This window comes from Schistosoma mansoni, chromosome 1 (assembly GCF_000237925.1).
Source record: "Schistosoma mansoni strain Puerto Rico chromosome 1, complete genome".
Classification (NCBI taxonomy): Eukaryota; Metazoa; Platyhelminthes; class Trematoda; order Strigeidida; family Schistosomatidae; genus Schistosoma; species Schistosoma mansoni.
The window spans coordinates 46,199,531-46,217,521 of NC_031495.1; the positions used below are offsets into that span (position 1 = coordinate 46,199,531).

At 35.5% G+C, this 17,991-nt stretch overlaps 1 protein-coding gene across 1 annotated transcript in view; it reads right to left on the minus strand.

Moving 5' to 3' along the window:
- Positions 1-328: 328 nt before the first annotated feature.
- The window catches only part of Smp_021300 (family C19 unassigned peptidase (C19 family)), a gene marked incomplete at both ends in the record, with an annotated part of 40,201 nt that continues 22,538 nt past the window's right edge, over positions 329-17,991 (minus strand). Inside the window, 6 exons of the mRNA XM_018794607.1 lie at positions 329-820; positions 3,304-3,653; positions 6,661-6,754; positions 8,684-8,783; positions 12,542-12,732; positions 16,453-16,495. Coding sequence (XP_018649002.1) covers positions 329-820; positions 3,304-3,653; positions 6,661-6,754; positions 8,684-8,783; positions 12,542-12,732; positions 16,453-16,495 — 1,270 coding nt within the window. The remainder of the gene's footprint in view (positions 821-3,303; positions 3,654-6,660; positions 6,755-8,683; positions 8,784-12,541; positions 12,733-16,452; positions 16,496-17,991) is intronic.

Below are 17,991 nucleotides of genomic sequence, written 5' to 3' on the forward strand. Positions count from 1 at the left end.
AAAATAATTACAAGTTACAATTATTCTTTGCTATATTATGTTATAAAGTAAAGAAAGCAACCATCACCTGAGGAGTCACAAGGAAAGAATAATTTGGTTCTGACAACATAACAACATAATAACAATTACCATTCATAAATCAATAAAGAAGAAAATTTCAAAATAATGCATAGAATCACAGTTTTATTTATTATTTAAATCTTAATAAAAGCAACACACAAATGGACTGAAAACTTTAAATGTTTATGTAGGAACTATTCAACAGTGTCTACATGAAGCTGATCAACATGTTTTAATTTTCATTTGATGCGTTTACTGGTTGTTGGTGCTAAGATTCTACTTTAGAGACATTTTTATGATTCACCAAATCCAATGGATTATAATCACCAAAATAACCATTCCTGGCACCTTCACTAACTGTTAAATTATTATTAGTAGATTTCTGTTTAGCATTATGATGATGATTGTTCAGTTGACAGTTAGAGTCTGTGATAATAGAACAACAACCATTGAGCATGTTCAATGTTTTGCTAGATGATGGATAACAATCACCATTTAATTGTGAACATTCAGTGGATTGAGTTAATTTATTTTTAATTGGATGATCATTTTGTTGAGTGTACATTTCAATATGATGAATAGTAATATCATCATTAGTGCTGTTGGATGAAAGTGAATCTATGGGAGAATTTGTCAAATTTACTTCTTCATCCATTTCATTCCAATGATTCAAATGGGATTTATTGTCAGACCAATCCAAACTGTTAGAGATACCATCATTTATATGATTGTTACCATTGGTCAAATAATTATTTCGATCCTTTTCGATGATAAATGTTTTTTTTAAAAAAAGATAGGAGAAGCAGTGAATAAGATTAAGTACTGATAACAAATACACATGTAAATCAGTGAAGATCGATTCAGTTATATAAATACATGACATGGCTTGCCACGAAAACTGAAGCTCTTGGATTCGATCGCTGACGAAAGCGTGGATGCACACACTTCAGAGTTAAACACTAGGACTAAAACAGATATCCAGTGCATCCTGATTTTCTACGGTTATTTAAGGTCAGTCAGTGATATAAACTATATCTTTATATATTAAGCCAGATGTTTACTATGACCGTTTACAAAGCATTTAGACATAAATAAGCATACACAAGCAGGCAGTATCACAATGATAAATAATCCAAGAACATTCACTTATTCTACTACAGCTTTGCATTCTACGAGCTATAATATTTGTCTTATCACCAGGCAATACTATAACAAATATGGCATCACCAAAATATCAAGTTAAATATCCTTTCCATTAAGAACACTTAATTAGGCTAGATATTCTTGTAATAGTATTAGCGTTAAAGCTACCGGTATCAAAATAATCCTTTTTGATATTCTTTATATTGTTAGGTAGAGGGAACAAATATAAATAAATACATAGTCTCAACAAGTATTATATATATATATATATATATATATATATATATATATATATATATCGCACAAGAAAGTGGTTATCAGGACTCAGTGGCCGAGTGGATAACGCGATGGCGTTTGAAGCGAGGGTACTAGGTCCGAGTCCCAGGGTGAACATGAACTCTGAGATGCAGGTACATCCAACTGACGAGTCCCAAATAGGACGAAGCGCGCGTTCTGGATTCCACTGCTAGCCACTATACATCTCTGTATATATACTTTTCGAACTTTTTTGTGAAAAAAAATATGTCAAATTTTTAAATAACTTGGATACATTATAGGCATAAATAATGGTGACTAGCAGTGGAATCCACACGTGAGTTTGACCTTATTTGGGACTTGTCAGCTGGATGTACATGCATCCCGGGGTTGATGTTCACTTCGAAACTCGAACCTAACACTCTTTGCTTCAAACGCCATCGCGTTGTTCACTTATCTACTGTCCTGGAGTGAACATCAACTGCGGTATGCAGATACATCCAGTTAATGAGTTCCAAATAGGACGAAACGTGAGTCCTGGATTCTACTGCTAGTCACCATCCATCACTGTTTATAATGCGTGTGAATTAAGGCAATCCGCACAGGATGCGCATATGCTAATAAGAGATTGATCAATTGCAGTCCTAAACATCAATGGGAAGATTCAAATTAATAATACAAAAATGAATTTAAACACATTGTTATTGCTGATAACATCATTTTTACTTAGATAGGTAGCGATGTACTCTTTAGATGTCAACAGGTTAATTTGTCAAGTACATTATTTATGCGTTGCTTAAGTTTGAGCCATATTGGTTAGTGTGAGAACTGATGATATTTTATAAAGCCTGTTGTTGCGGAACGGAAGTGCGTGACGAAACAAACAAATAAACTCATCTACTAGGTACTTGATTATAAGTCACACCATGAGTATGAGGGTTAATGGTACACTACCTGGTTGTCCAAACCGACGTTGAATGGGGTTCGGACCTGAGACTTAGTTGCTGAATGTCGAAGTCTTGACTTCACATGTAGTAAAAATATATAGTTTGCTCTAACCATTTTTTGTGTGAAAAGTATTTCGTACACCGAATTATATGTCTGCTTGATCATGATTTATGAACAAAAGCTTTAACAGAAATGGAAAAAGAACGATCTTACTAAGACTGGAAAGGGAATATACTTCAGTTAAACTGAAAAATAATGAATATCATGATTGCAGTCTTCCTATAACACTATAAAAATTTATCAAACGAACTAGTTGCTTTGAATATCATGGTTGTTTACAATTGATTGATCAGTGAGTAGTGATCAATATCATGTATGCCAAGTCCTTATTTTTGGTCGAATTCTATTGATAGAGTTGCAGAATAGCCACCAATGACTAGATATCGCGTGTATTACTTTAAGGTGTAGGGTGGTGGTCTCTGACTATGAAACTCGGTAAAATGGGATCGAATCTATCAGGGAGCATAATTTCCCACACGATAACAGGTACACCTTGCTGACCTAGATTCAGGGTATCCTGTCGACTACCTCCAACCACAACCTTATATGACGATTGTTTATTGAAAATGACACATCGACAGTCGGGACGTGTGTAAGCACATGCAAAATAACCGTCTAGTCGTGGCGGTACAAGAGTAAATTAAACGGAAGCTAAGGGTGTCCAAACCGAAATGTGGCATTAGTCAATGAAGTATTTGACTAAGAAAATGAAACTCGAACAAAACAACATATTATACTGACGTTATTTTTAGCTGATTTATTTGGCAGAATGAACTAACTATTTCTACACCTTAATAACTTTCTTAAAACAATAACTTCAATAAAAAAAATACCTACTTCTTCATCAATTTGATCTGAATTAAGAGGTGACTGTTCATTAATAGTAGGATTCGGTGAACTTTTATGTGATAGTTGTTCCGATGAACTGTGATCTGACAAATCGTCCACCTGATTTTCATCTACGCTATTATTGATCGATGATGAATGAGTAGGTTGACATACAGATATTGTTGGACCTCCACCATATATATTGAACAGAAGACTCCATACTTCAGCAGAAACATATTCGTAATTCCCAAGTGGCATCGATGAAAGAGTGGGATAATTAATTAATCCACTGTTACGATAAGAATAAAGGGATTTATTGCATGCCATAATGTCGGAATTATCAATTGGACCTGGAGCTTCTGTGGTAGAGAAACACGTATATGCAAAGAACAATACTAAAATTAACAAAATGCTGCGTATACAACAAAAATCTAGTTGCACTGGTGTTAAAATGTATTCCATTATCAGAAGACTCATCAGCAATATATAATAAATCTATATGCGTAAACGAAAACTGTAAAAATGAGTGTCTATGAATAAAAATTAAAATCAGAGATTAACAGTCAGTGGGATTCGTTCTGAAGCATTGAATGAAAAATTTTGGTTTGCTTAAAAGTGTACTTCGATGTCTAACCAGAACTGGATTTCGATATACAGACCAAATATTCATTCTTCGGCAAGTTTTAGAACATAGACATACTTTCCTACGTCTGACAGTAATTATATTCCTAGACCTTAAGGCGGCGGTCAACTTCGTTGATCGTGAGGTTCTATGGTAGTGTCCATCATTGAAAAGAATACGAAGTACATTGACCTTGTACAAGCTTTGTACTCGAACACTCCTTGTTGAGTCAGAGAGTATGGCATTTCGGGACCACCAAGTGAGCAATGTCTGGGTTACGAATAAGCCACTAGGTAAGGATGGCGAATCGAATGATAAGGTAATAAATCTTTATCAGTTGAGATGTTTCGGACATGTTACATATGTCCAACAATCGCCTACCTCAAAGTGCGATGTTTTCAAAGCAGGGGTAGGGTCTAAGAAAGCTAGGAGCGACCAAACCAAACATGGCATCAATTCATAGAGTCATTGACAACTCAGTCAGTCAGTCACAACGTAGAACTTCGGACGTACGTACATCAGTTCAAGTTGCCATACCACATTAGCACAGAGATACAAATGTCGATTCAAATCCCATATTGGTAGAAGTAGTGAGAGTATAAGTATTATGTGAAAGATAAGGGTTTGATGATGTTATTGAAGGAGTATAATACAGTGAAATAAATTTGGAAAGAGAAAAAGGATAGGGACATGAGGAATTCAGAAGATTAGAATTTGGTAGAACACAAAGAGTGGATGCACCTTCGCCATTGCAAACGATTTTGAGCCATGTCATTCAAGGTTTCTAACCATCGATTGCCACAATCTCGCGCATCCCAACCAGGTAGTCTACACCTACCAACATGGATCAGTCCACTTGTCAGTGACTTCATGGATTTGTGCCACGCTTTGGTCTGGCCGCCCCTATATTTCTTCCAACCTACTCCTATACCATAAAACATGGCACATCGGGGTAGTCGGTGATTTGGCATACGTAACACGTGTTCCAGCCATCTCAACTGACCAAGTTTCACTACTTCAATCGATTTGCCATCCTTACCTAGTACCCGACAATTAGACTTAGCTATGTCAATAGGTGCAGACTATCTGGTTGGGGTCTATACGATTATAGTAACCAACAATCAGAGACTTTGAATGATCAGGTTCAGAATCGTTTGCAAAGCGCAGATGCATCCGTTCTTTGTATTTATTAAATTCTGAGCTTCTGAATTCTCCATAACGTTTTTTTCAAGTTTTATTTCATTATGATATTTCCTTGAACCGTATCTTCTATCCCTATTATTTTCAATCACCACTGATACTGTCACTATCTCTATTACTTTGTGATTTTGCCTGATAATTTTATCTTGCTGTGCTAATGAAATATAGCAAATTGAACCGATGTACATATGTATTAGGTTCTACGTTGGGACTGACTGAATTATTTATTTACTTATTTGAACACATAAATATTGGTACAAAGGGGCACCAGATATATATGCGCCACACAAATCTCATTTGATTTGTGTGAGGCCTGTGATATTGCCCGGGTGCCCAAGCTGAAGCAGGTACTGACTGAATTAGTGTCAATCTGAAATCTATAGCTCAGTAAAATACAGGCTGAAATATTAAAATGAAAGGATTCAATTCCGAAATTTAGTGTGCAGGACATCAATACTGGGATGCAAGTATATTCAGCTGACGAGTCTCGTATAAGACGAAACGTGAGTCCTGGATCCCACTGCTAGTCACATACTAAATATACTAAAACTTATGACTTTTTACTGAGAGAATCCACTCAGGATCCATATAAAGCAACAGAGACTGGTCAATATCAGTCTGGAATATAAACAACCGGGAATTCTAAACCTTTAGTAACGTATAATTGATAATTGTGAAAAAACATCCAAAAATAAACAAAGAACTCCAATAAAAAAACATTCTTCCAAATCACGATCCCATATTTCAAGTGAATAGAACTAAACAAACTACTATAGTACCCTATAAAACTCAATAAAAGAAATCTCTCATGATAATTCTGATTATTTAGGAATATACGTAACGAGAATAGTCTCGCGCTTTGGTTGAGAAACGCAACAAGAACAGTTTGGCTACTTATAAGTAGTATGATTATGTTAAAAAACGAATTACTGGTACAACCAATCGGAAAATATCATTGATTAATGGTAGTAAGTCACAGGATTTTTTGATTCTATAAAACTGGTGATAAGTGATTATATCATTGTGAAATGGTATTGATATAAATATAAATTACTATACAACAAAATAGTCATTGATTTTTTAAACTTTCAGTATGAACAAGGTATTTTAATTTTTATTAAAACGATGAACTGGTCAAAGTTAGAACACCGATTAGAACATGGAAGCACTGGATGGCGGCTGTCTTGTCTTATTAAAGGTTAGTCAGCTGGGTAAACCTTCAACCATGCTGATGCTTATATTGAGACTGGAAAGCAGTACATTTTGCTTCAAACTCTAACGCATTGTATACTTAACTATTTAGTCAAGATAATTGCCGGTTTCTGAAACGGTGGGCAGTTTTAGTTCATTTGCAAATGTTTTAATCTTCCCGTCAGTGATGACTGGATAATTTCAGTTCTTGACATTAACAACGAGAAGATTCAAAAAAACCCTTATAAATGAAGTGACTTAAGAAACAGTTATTGATTATTTTATACATGTGAACAAAATGAGAAAATGAACATTTCGCTATAAATATTCAGATATTTTCCAGTTGAACTTACCCCATATTTGTCCTTTGACAAATTGAAGCCATAGATCTAACCATTTTTTACTGACAGCATAAGATGTGGACGATGGAGTGACCGATGAACTAACCTATAATAGTTATAATTCATGAAAAGTGAAAAATGCTAAGATAACCTAAAACAAACTTATTCATTGGAAATAAATGAGTTGTTTCCGATTGAATATGTCAGATTAATTATGATACTATAAAGTAACCATCAATATGAATGCAGCATCAGTTTTGAAAACAACTAGAATATATTTGCATTTGGCCAACACTTATTTTAGCGGAGTTTCATTCTCTTACTTGGATGATTTATCATGAAGCTTTCATTGTTCTTCGAAACGATATCACCAGCACACAGTCTTCAAGTAGAAGTGATGCTTTCAAGTTCCTCTACATAATATGACTGATAGTTTGTCCTGTCAACTTCGATTTTGTCTGATTACTGCTAACCCTCAACCTGTTGTTGTCTACATAATTATTTTGATTGCCTGTTCCTTTGACTTGATTCTTGATCTTATATTTGTGCATGATTTTTGTAATTGTTTGATAAATTGGATCGATTTGAATGTATTTAGTGATTGATTGTTGGTTGACCTGAATAGCAAGCCTGTAAAATTTGTCTGGTGTTCTTAGAATGCCCTCTATCCGACATTTAAACGTTTTTTTCAGTCGACTATGTGTCTACATGATATAAGCGAAGAGACATTATGGAGTTTGGTAGCTAGTTTTTATTCATCCAGACGATGATGAAGGGGGGATCCTTCATCAGTAATATAAGTTTATCCAAGATTATGATAGAATAATGATATATTTATTGCCGAAAAACATTAATTTAATTGATGTATAATCAGTCAGTCAGTCATCTGAGGAGGTACCTGAAAAGGAAATTGGGTTACAGTTGGTCTTAGTGACTTGAAAGTGTGATCACTGAGTCCAACGGACAACTGCTTGAGGCCGGTCACAAACGACCTTTTTATAGATAATTTTCGTGCTAGCTCCGTACTTGTTGGGACCTTACCAATGGAGACGGATATCCGTGGGATAATGTGAGGTGTGCATCCTTAGAGTGGAATATTTTTAACCCCACCCCTCTTTGTGGGAAAGCAGAATCGCTGGCATGCTGGTTGTATGATGGAAACACCTTCCTGCCGTCACACTTTTGTACAGTCAGCAGTATGACTTCGTCCTCGAAACTTGGGATTGTTACTTTTAGTCTTACAGTTCTTCAACCGACCTGCCTACCGTAGTAGGACCTTGAGAAATTGTCTCAGTCAGTATAGCCCGATTGGTTCAAGCAAGCTCGACCACCACATCAAAGTAGCAGCAACGGTTGGGAGTGCAGGATCTACTGAAAACAGAATTTTAGTATTGTTTATAGTATTCACTATAACCCTCGAATGCCCTGGTACGGCCGAAGGTGAAAAGAGTCCGCTCTCTCGAAATACTCTCACATGGTTACAAGTATATAGATACTGCCAGGGAAGTCCTACTCACCGCCTTCTCGCGACGTTACTGTTGTTTACGAAATTGAGAAGACGAAAAGCGAATGTCCATCACTTTAACCGGGTTGGTGGACATAGAAAGTCCACCTAGGGGAGTTGGAAAACCCTGATTCCAAACCAATGGGCTCCATCTCATGAAACTGCTCCACTGCCTTGTGGGTTAGACATCTAGGTCAAAGGCTCATACTGTGACCCTCTAAGAAAACCACGTGCTTCGGTCTGGGTACCCAGGTAGTATCACAACCCACCCAGAAATCAAGTGACTTGTTTGGCGCATATGTATTCAGTGCCTCCTTGCACTAATATTTATATATTTAAGTAATAGTAAACAATATAGTTGATGATATACATTGGATCTGTAATATTTAGTAACATAATACATTCATAAATTAACGAAATAATCCTTAATCTGTCAACATGAGTTAACTGTGCCGATTTTTCTTCTGACAATAAAACATCAAAAAAAAGCAATGATCATTTCAACAACAAAATGCATATAATCATAATTACCCTCATAATCTCTGACAGTTCATATTTCTGTCTTTTGGAAATAGCATCAGAACAATCACTACACGGAATTAATTCATGAATAATTTCATGACCACCAAACCTAAAATTTCGAGAAAAATAAGGCGAATAAAGTAGATTTTTAAAAAACACAAATAGTAGGCAACATTATGAGACATATACTCAACAAGAAATTACAAAGATATATTATTTATATTGTAAGAATTATCTATTTGAATTATGGATATATGTATAGACATTACGTCTACTCAGCTCGAATGAGAACGTCGGATCCTAGAAGAACTAATCAAAGACAATTTAGAATCTCATACGAATATGTATCTCATTTGAATAGAACGAAAGAGGAAATTAATAAAATAAGAACGGCAAGGGAATTGATTATTTCAACCACCAGTGGAAAGTTAAACACAGGAAAATAATCCAAAAAAGAAACAAAATAACATTAACAATTGGGAAATCGAGGATTGATACTTTGAGAAAAATGATAATCAGTGAATAGAACAGCGATAACGGGATAGATTTCAACTTAAAATTCTATAATCCACCCCACGAAGCTTAGTTAAGCATACAGTTACTCTATGAAATGATAACACATCTTGATTTGTCCACCCCAGGTTTGTTTTCAACATACTCCTGTCTCATTTAGCTTTGCGTATCATCGTAATCGGTAAGCTAGACAAACATAATACATGTCCCGATTGACTAAGTCAATAAATCCATAACAATATTGTTGCAAACCATAGAAATAAATTTATAGAATTAGACGTTGATCAAATAAGGCATTGAATCCGTAGGGATGGCCACCGGTGAACTCAGGGAAGCTCGGAAAGAGCTGAAGACATCCCATCCGATAATCTTTTAAAAGAACATTCTAGAATCTTAATGTATAGTTTCTCGATTGGACAAATGCTAAAGACCACTGTATGTGGGGATTGGATGACTATAACGATGATTTCGTTTTTACTAAAAACTATAAATACCTGAGTGTTTTGTATTATATTTGACATTGTTTGAAATAAGATTCCTTCCCACTAGTCTTCTATCGTCTAACTACGACTTAAAGGGTTCAAGTGTTCGAGTGCTCAAGTAGTACGTGGCATAACAAGAATTTAATTTCTAGATATAACATAATCATAGACTGGCTGAATCGAAGAAAAAAATTGAACAATGAACACTTTATCAGTGTCGATTGATTGGTGTTTTAATCCACTTAAAATATAGCTTTCAATCATCGATTTTCGTTCACCCCAACAACTATTATTTATTATATAAAAAAATTAAGAACAAGTGTTTTTTTTTTAGTGAATATTAGACGCATGCACACGAACAGACAAAATACAATCCATAAGCACATGATTTAAAGATAACTACAAACACACTAAAATAGTAAACACTGCATACAAAACAGATCTCATGATTACTAGAAATAAATAAAGAATTAACAAAACAAAAAAGACAATTGGAACATTGTATTTTGAAAGGATTTAAAGTAGGAGAAAGGATGTGAGTAAAGTCAAGGAAAACAGCTCGTTAAAAATTCTGCTGAAAAATAGGTTGATAAATATACAAGGTAGATTCATATTAGATTAACATTACTTACGGTATGATAAGGTATAGAATTTCTATAGTTGAGTGCGGCAACTAATTGTAGTTTATGATGGAAATTTTTTAGGTGAAATGGGGATATCAGTTTTGAGGATCCTCGTTTGTTTTTTTATTGTTATACGAAACCACAATTTTTTAAAAATATTACTTATTGTTTTATTTCCCTATTTTATACAATCCTTTTATCTAATGGCAATTATGTTTCATTCATTACAATCAAAATCTTGGGAGGATGAGATGCTACCAGTTGCATGCTCAGTACACATTCAAATGGATATATTTTTCAACTGATCAGTCCTAGCGATTGGATGTTAAAGATAACAGAAGTATCTCATGCAAATTTTATGCAAACTTTTATGTGACTGTGTATTGAACATCGAAACATGCCCTGTTTCTAACCCATTTTTATCCTGGTTTATATCAAATACGGTTCAATTCAGTGCAGCGTTCACGGAGTCACTAGCTAAGAAATAACATAACACATTGATTGCAATCAAATTTAACTTTTTTTTGTTTTTTATCCTATCCTTTCGTTTTCATTGAATGAAAACGTAGTGTGATATCTGTTCCAGGTTGTCTACTATTGAGTGAAAAATAATTTCATTGAAATTATGAATCTATTTAAGTTAAACGATTATTTAAAATCTGGAAGCATTGGAGGGCTGTTTCGTTCTAGTATGGCACTTCTCAAAATTGTGCATCCACGACTCTGCATACCTGAACCGAGTCCAGGATCTTTGATCTCGCTCGCGAATCCTTAACTCTCACAACCTCTTACTGAAAAATAACTGACGAGCTTAAGTTATGCTAGATTATATAGCAATATTAAGCAAGCTTGGAGCAAAATGCTGTTTTTCCAAAATTCTTAGTAAAATATTTAAAACATCCAGTGTATATTTCGTATACAGTAAAAGTCCATGATAATCAATTCTTAGGGCTGCTGATGTATACAAAATATAAAGGAGAATCCCAGAGCAGTAGAAATACTAACAGTATCAGTAATAGCAGTAATAATGATAATAATAGAGAAGAATACGTATAAAAAGGAAAAGACATAACGAGATTTACGGACTTGAGATCTAAGAGAAGACAGTGTGCATGCATTTGTACTATAATGAACGGCTTTGAGCCATATCAAGCAAAACTCTAACCACTGGTTGCAATTATCACATGGATCCCAACAAAGTATTCTGTACATAACAATATGACAGCCGAAATTTCAATAAATTCATGGACAGCTGGTGCCATTTTTCAGTCTGGTCCACACTACATTTCTTCAAACCTACTCTTAAGCTAGACAAAAAAACCCAATGAGGTGGGTATGCTGCAGTTAATCATACGCAATACATTTTAAAATCATCTAAGCTGGTGAAGATTTACTACTTCACTAACAATTTTTTCATTTTTTTTACCTGGTACCCTCTGCATACACTTCAGTGTTGCTCAATCCAAGGTATTAGCTTATCCGAGCAATCTCTTGAATTTCTTCCATACTTAATGTTAAATATTCCACACTCATAAAGTAACTTAAACTTTCTAAACGTTTACTTCATAAAATATAGACTTGTAATTTCTGCTGGAAAAAAAACACAACAATTAAACCGAAACTGTTCTTCAGCATTGAGCTATTAATATTTCCTTGGTTAGTCAGTGTTTTAGTGAGGATTTGTTACTTAACGTAAACGGAATATTATATATATATATATATATATATATATATATATATATATATATATATATATATATCAAACAATATAGATAAATACGGTCGAAAATATAAATAAATTAAGCAAAGATAGATAGTGGATAGCAGTGGAATCCAGTTTGACGCGCGTTCCGTCCTATTTGGGACTCGTCAGCTGGATGTACCTGAATCTCAGAGTTCATGTTCACTCTGGGACTCGAACCCAGTACCTTTCGCTTCAAACGCCATCGCGTTATCCACTCAGCTGCTGAGTCCTGATAGCCACTTGCTTGTGCAATAGGGTGAAGTCGAAATTCACTTAGTATTGTTTGTTTGAATCTTCCCACTGCTAGCCACTATCCATCTTTGCTTACCATGCTTGTGAATTTAGGCTATATCGAGGCAATACGCACAGTATGCACATATGCCAATTAGAGACTGACCAGTTGCAGTCTTAAAAACATCAATGGGAAGATTCAAACAAACAATACTAAGTGAATAAATAAATTAGTTAATTAGTCAATATTTCAAATCATTGTATAATGACTTACATTTTATGAAGATTACACCAAATATTTTCTGGAACAGTTAAAATTAGTGAATTACGCATCTCCCATAATTCTGGTCGAAAATAACCATGTTCACAGAAAAATTCTGATGTCATTGGACCTGGTTCAGCCCATGTCCAAAATCGAACAACCCAAGGTTTGCTTACATAACACATTTTACCAGATGGTGCCATCTTTAAACAAGAATAATATAAAAATTTAACAGAAATGAATTCATTATAGAGAGTGATTGTAATGATTTCTATTATTACTTAAAAAGAAGGATGAACGCTATATAGACCGAAAAACGTTCGTGTCCATTGTAAAAAATAGTGGTAACTACGATAGCTTTTGGTCACAAAGAGATATGTATATTAAAGAGGAAGAATGTATTTGTAAAATCTCAGAGAATGAATTTGAAGTAAATCCAACATTTTGGTCGGCAATCTAGTCCAAGCTTTTTCAAGGAGATATAATCAAATAACAAAATTATTGAATATAAATAGATAAAAGGTTCTTTGATTAACTGTATACTAAATAGATCATCCAATCATGTTAACAATGTTTATAGGTAGGTATTTGCTTTAGTGTGTAAAAGACATGTGGTGTGAAACTAAGTGTTAAGATAACAGATTATGTGTATACGTAAGTGGATCTGAGGTGTGATAAGAAGTTTCATTCACTATTCTTATCAAATATAAAAATTGTATGTTTTCTTCAAAAAAAATTCACCGATCAGAGGCAATAAAAATTGTGAATGGAATTTCTTCTCACACCTCAGATCCACTTACGAATACACACTTTTCGTTTCACATCACATGTCTCATACACAAGAAAGCAAATACCTACTTTAATCGTTGTTAACATGATTGGATGATCTATTTAGTACATAGTTAGCCCCCAAATGCCCTGGTACGGCCGAGAGTGGGGAGAGTCCGCTCTCCCTCTCCAAATGCTCTCACACGACCACGCGTATATAGCCTCTGACAGGGAAGTCCTACTCACTGCCTTCTCGTGGCACCAGTGTTGTTTACGAAATTGAGAGGACGAAAAGCGAATGTCCGGCACTTTAACCGGGTTGGTGGACACGGAAAGTTCACCTAGGGGAGTTGGAAAACCCTGATTCGAGACCGATTGTGCACATGGTCTCCAGGATCCTGAAGAAACAAATGGCGTGTGAATCAATCATTGGTCACCGGCTACCATGGGACTGCATCTCCTCACGATGCTCCACTGCCTTGTGGATCAGACCTTTAGGTCAAAGGCTCGGGGTGCGGTCTCCTAAGAAAACCACCTGCTTCAGTTAGGGCACCTGGGCAGTATCACAGCCCTCACACAAATCAAATGAGATTTGTGCGGCGCATATATATCTGGTGCCCCTTTGTACCAATATTTATGTGTTTAAATAAATAAATAAATAACCGAAGAACCATTTACCTATTTATATTCAATAATTTTGTTATTTGATTATATCTCCTTGAAAAAGCTTGGACCAGATTGCCGACCGAAACGTTGGATTTACTTCAAATTCATTCTCTGAGATTTTACAAATACATATTATTCCTATTTAATGCCTTACATCAACTTGGTGCCCAAATACTATGAAACTATTCGTTCAAATTTAGATGACAGTTCTTATATGGGTATATTAGCATATTTCACGTGTACATATATACAGATAATATAAATATATAGGAATTTTTGGGAGAAAAAAAATTAACTAATTTACAATGTATAGACAAATGAATTCGATCTCTGAGGGTTGGTTAAACTTTACCCTGTTGACCAAACAGAAATAGATGAAGCGAGAATGTGATGTGATGTTTGAATTTCTAGTGTTTTGTTTATTATCAGGGCACACTTAAAAAGTAAAACGTCACTTATACATTAAGGAGAGTTCAATGCCAAAATCAATAATTGCAATATTTCTGACAAAAAAATGAACTAAAACAATAAAAAAGCAGATATATACAGTTGATGATTAAAAAGAAAAAGCTTATTAAGCGTTAACTGTTGGCTAAGTTATTTTAGGAGAGAATAAGAAAAGATTTGTGTTTCGCAGCATCTCAGAAGGATTTACACTTTATTATAAAGACATTATACTAATGTCCGTATTCAACCTCTTAAAGTACAGATTTCAATAGTCTTTCTCAATTCACGTTGCTACCTTGACGTGGTGGTCGGGCTTGCCTATCGTGATGAACCAATCGAGCTATGCTGGCTGGAACAATCGTTTCTCAAGGTCCCACCATGCCAGGCTGACAAGTGGACTGGGCCATGTTGGTAGGTGTAGACTACCTGGTTGGGATTCGCGAGATGACAGCAACCGATGGTTAGAGACCTTGAATGACATGGCTCAAAATCGTTTGCAATGGCGAAGATGCATCCACTCTTTGTGTTCTACCAAATTCTAATCTTCTGAATTCCTCATGTCTTTATCTTTTTCTCTTTCCAAATTTATTTCACTGTACTATACTCCTTCAATAATTTCTTGAAACCCCTAATCTTTTGGATTTCTGATTATACTCCTACTACTTCTACCACTATGGGATTTGAATCGACAACTGCATCTCTGTGCTAATGTGGTATGGCAACTCGAACTGATGTACGTACGTACGAAGTTCTACGTTGTGACTGACTGACTGACTGACTGACCATGCCAGGCAGGTCGGTTGAAGAGCGGTAAGACTAAAAGCAGCAAACTAAGGTCCGAAGGCGAAGTCGTACTGCCGACTGTACAGAGGTATGACAGCAGTAAGGTGTTTCCTTTAGACAACCAGCATGACAGCGATGTTGCCTTCCCACAAGGAGGGGTGGGGTTAGAAAAGGTCGACCCTAAAAATGCACACCTCGCCTTATCCCACGGATATCCATCTCCGGCGGTAAGGTCCTTTGAAGAACGGAGCTAACACGTCAAAAATCCCCCACAAAAAGGTCGTGCGTGACCGGCCTCAAGCAGTTGTCCCTTGGGCACTGTGGTCACGCTCTCAGGTTATTAAGACCACTTCTAACCCAATTTCCTTTTCAGGTACCTCTAGAAGAACCCTTCCACGGTGTGGGCAACCGGGAAGTGATAACTGCCCTCATACCTCTAACAGCTCTCAAGACCACTATATGTAAGGTTGGACTAGGATATATTTGTCTTAGGTTCACCACTATCTAAAAACATTATTCACATTAAGTAACATCGTATTTAATGTAACTGATATTTTTTACAAACTGAAGACATGATTTCTCTAGAAACCATTACTATTTCATTGTATATTCTCAAACAAACGCGTCAACAATCAGAAACAAAAGACAGATTGATAAAACAATGAAACACTATAAACTAAACGCTGAAAAGATAACTTAATAAGTAGTAACAATATCATCAAAAGATTCTTGTTGTTAGTTCAACCGATGAAAAGATTTGTTTAAAAAAAACACTAATAAATAAATAATCCATTATCGATTAAATTTAGATTGTCTTCCTTTGCAACTCGGTACAATATGTTCACTTTAACCCACCTAAAATCATTACTTATTGATTTACATGCCATATAGGGGAAAATTAATGTGGATACGCTACAATTTAATGTAACTTAACTAAATAACAGTTAATACACTCAACTTTCCTCCCGTCGGTCTATTTGAGAGTGTCCAGTAACATTATTTGGCTTCTCTAAACTAAAGTTGATTAAACAGGATCCCAACATGTGAACTAACGAGAAATTTGAACATAAATCACCGCCACATAAAAAAACATTCTCATAACCATAAGGCAGTCCTACATTCAGGATTCAATTGTCGACTGCAATCACATTTAAGGTTTTCTGTTAATTAGGACACAGGTGAAAACAAACCCACATCATGTAGTGTAGTGTACGACAAACAAACACTATAAACACAAAACACCTACTATTGACACGTACTTGCAAAGAATGACGTATTGGTTCCAAATGTGTATCACGTTTTCTGAAAAAAAGGTAAATGTTTGTTATGAAATTTAATACAATCTTTTCCATTGATAAATTCGAATAAGTTAAATCACAAATTTTACCAAGACCACCATTGTAAACCAGGAAGCACTGAATAACTGCTTTATCCTACTAAGAGACTCTTCAGAGGTACACACCTACAACCCCACTACTGCAGGGGATCAAACCAAGATCTTCAGTCTTGCGTACGGGCACTGAACCGGCATCCAATGGTGCACTTCCATTCACGTTATTGTGCAACTATTTTCCACAGTCTGTGGTGGATAACTTTCTCATACCCGACATATTTGAGAAGTCGTGCCCGATGGGGTTCAACTACCTTTGGTATGTAACAGTTATTCACCACATAAAATCAAAAATAATAGCACAATGTCGCGAAATGATTACAGTTAGATATGTACACTATTAGATCCAGGCTTAGTGGTCCACAGATGATGTCCCGAATGCAATGTAATAAATTCGAAACTTTTAGTATTTTTGATATGACGGGATGATACCTTTAATCTCCCCGTAGTCCAAAAAGCACAGGAAGAAGCACAACGACAGGTAGATCTACGATCCAGAAGGTGATCACTGCGTCGACGGCAACAGACGGTCAAGACGCAAGTGGACCCCAAGAAGGTTCGTCATTAGAAAGGGGAGGTGTTAAGGGTGTTAAATCCCCAGAAATCGCTTGGTAAACGCCTTATCTTCGTAATTTTATTTTAAAGATTTGAATTTCTTGTTTTCACGCCAAAAGTGCTCATTTTCACCTTCATGTTGTATTTCCCACTTGGGAGGATCTTAAAGGCTATTGGTTCGTCCTATCTTTTAGTATGATATTTTGTAACGCTTCCCAAAGACAATTTTATGCTGTATATATACGTTTGATTTGTGCCTGTTGTGATTGCTTGGGCTTCTGGCTGCTTGCGGAACATATTTCCCCACTTCGAACTTGGACTTCTCTCACTAGTTCGAGAGACTGGGACTATTTATTTTATTTATTTAATCACATACATATTGGTACAAAGGGCACCGGATACATATGCGTCAGAATAGCTTGCTTATTGGTCTTCGCTCACAGGGTCTTTGTTCCGTTTTCAGATTAGGTAATCGCTTCAAACATAACAATTTTGTAAACTTCTGAAATGTCAATATTGGACCAACTATCAAAAGGATAACAGGCAATCACACTGTTAAAAAAAATAATTAATTAGGTTCAATTGTTGTGTAATACGCTCCACGATGCGTAAGTTCTTATCTTTGTAGAAACTTGCCTCCATATGCACATTAAAATTTTTTTCCAAACTTTTCACAACAGTCAACACCTTTTTAACTAGTCATCGATATTTACCGTCGTTTGCTTTACTAATTTTCATCAATATGATTTAAAGGATGTTCACTGGTTTAAAATAATTATCAGAAGGGGGTTTTGTGAAGATTTTGGTAATTTTATATAGTTGAGATTATGAGTCAATTGGAACTAGACCACCC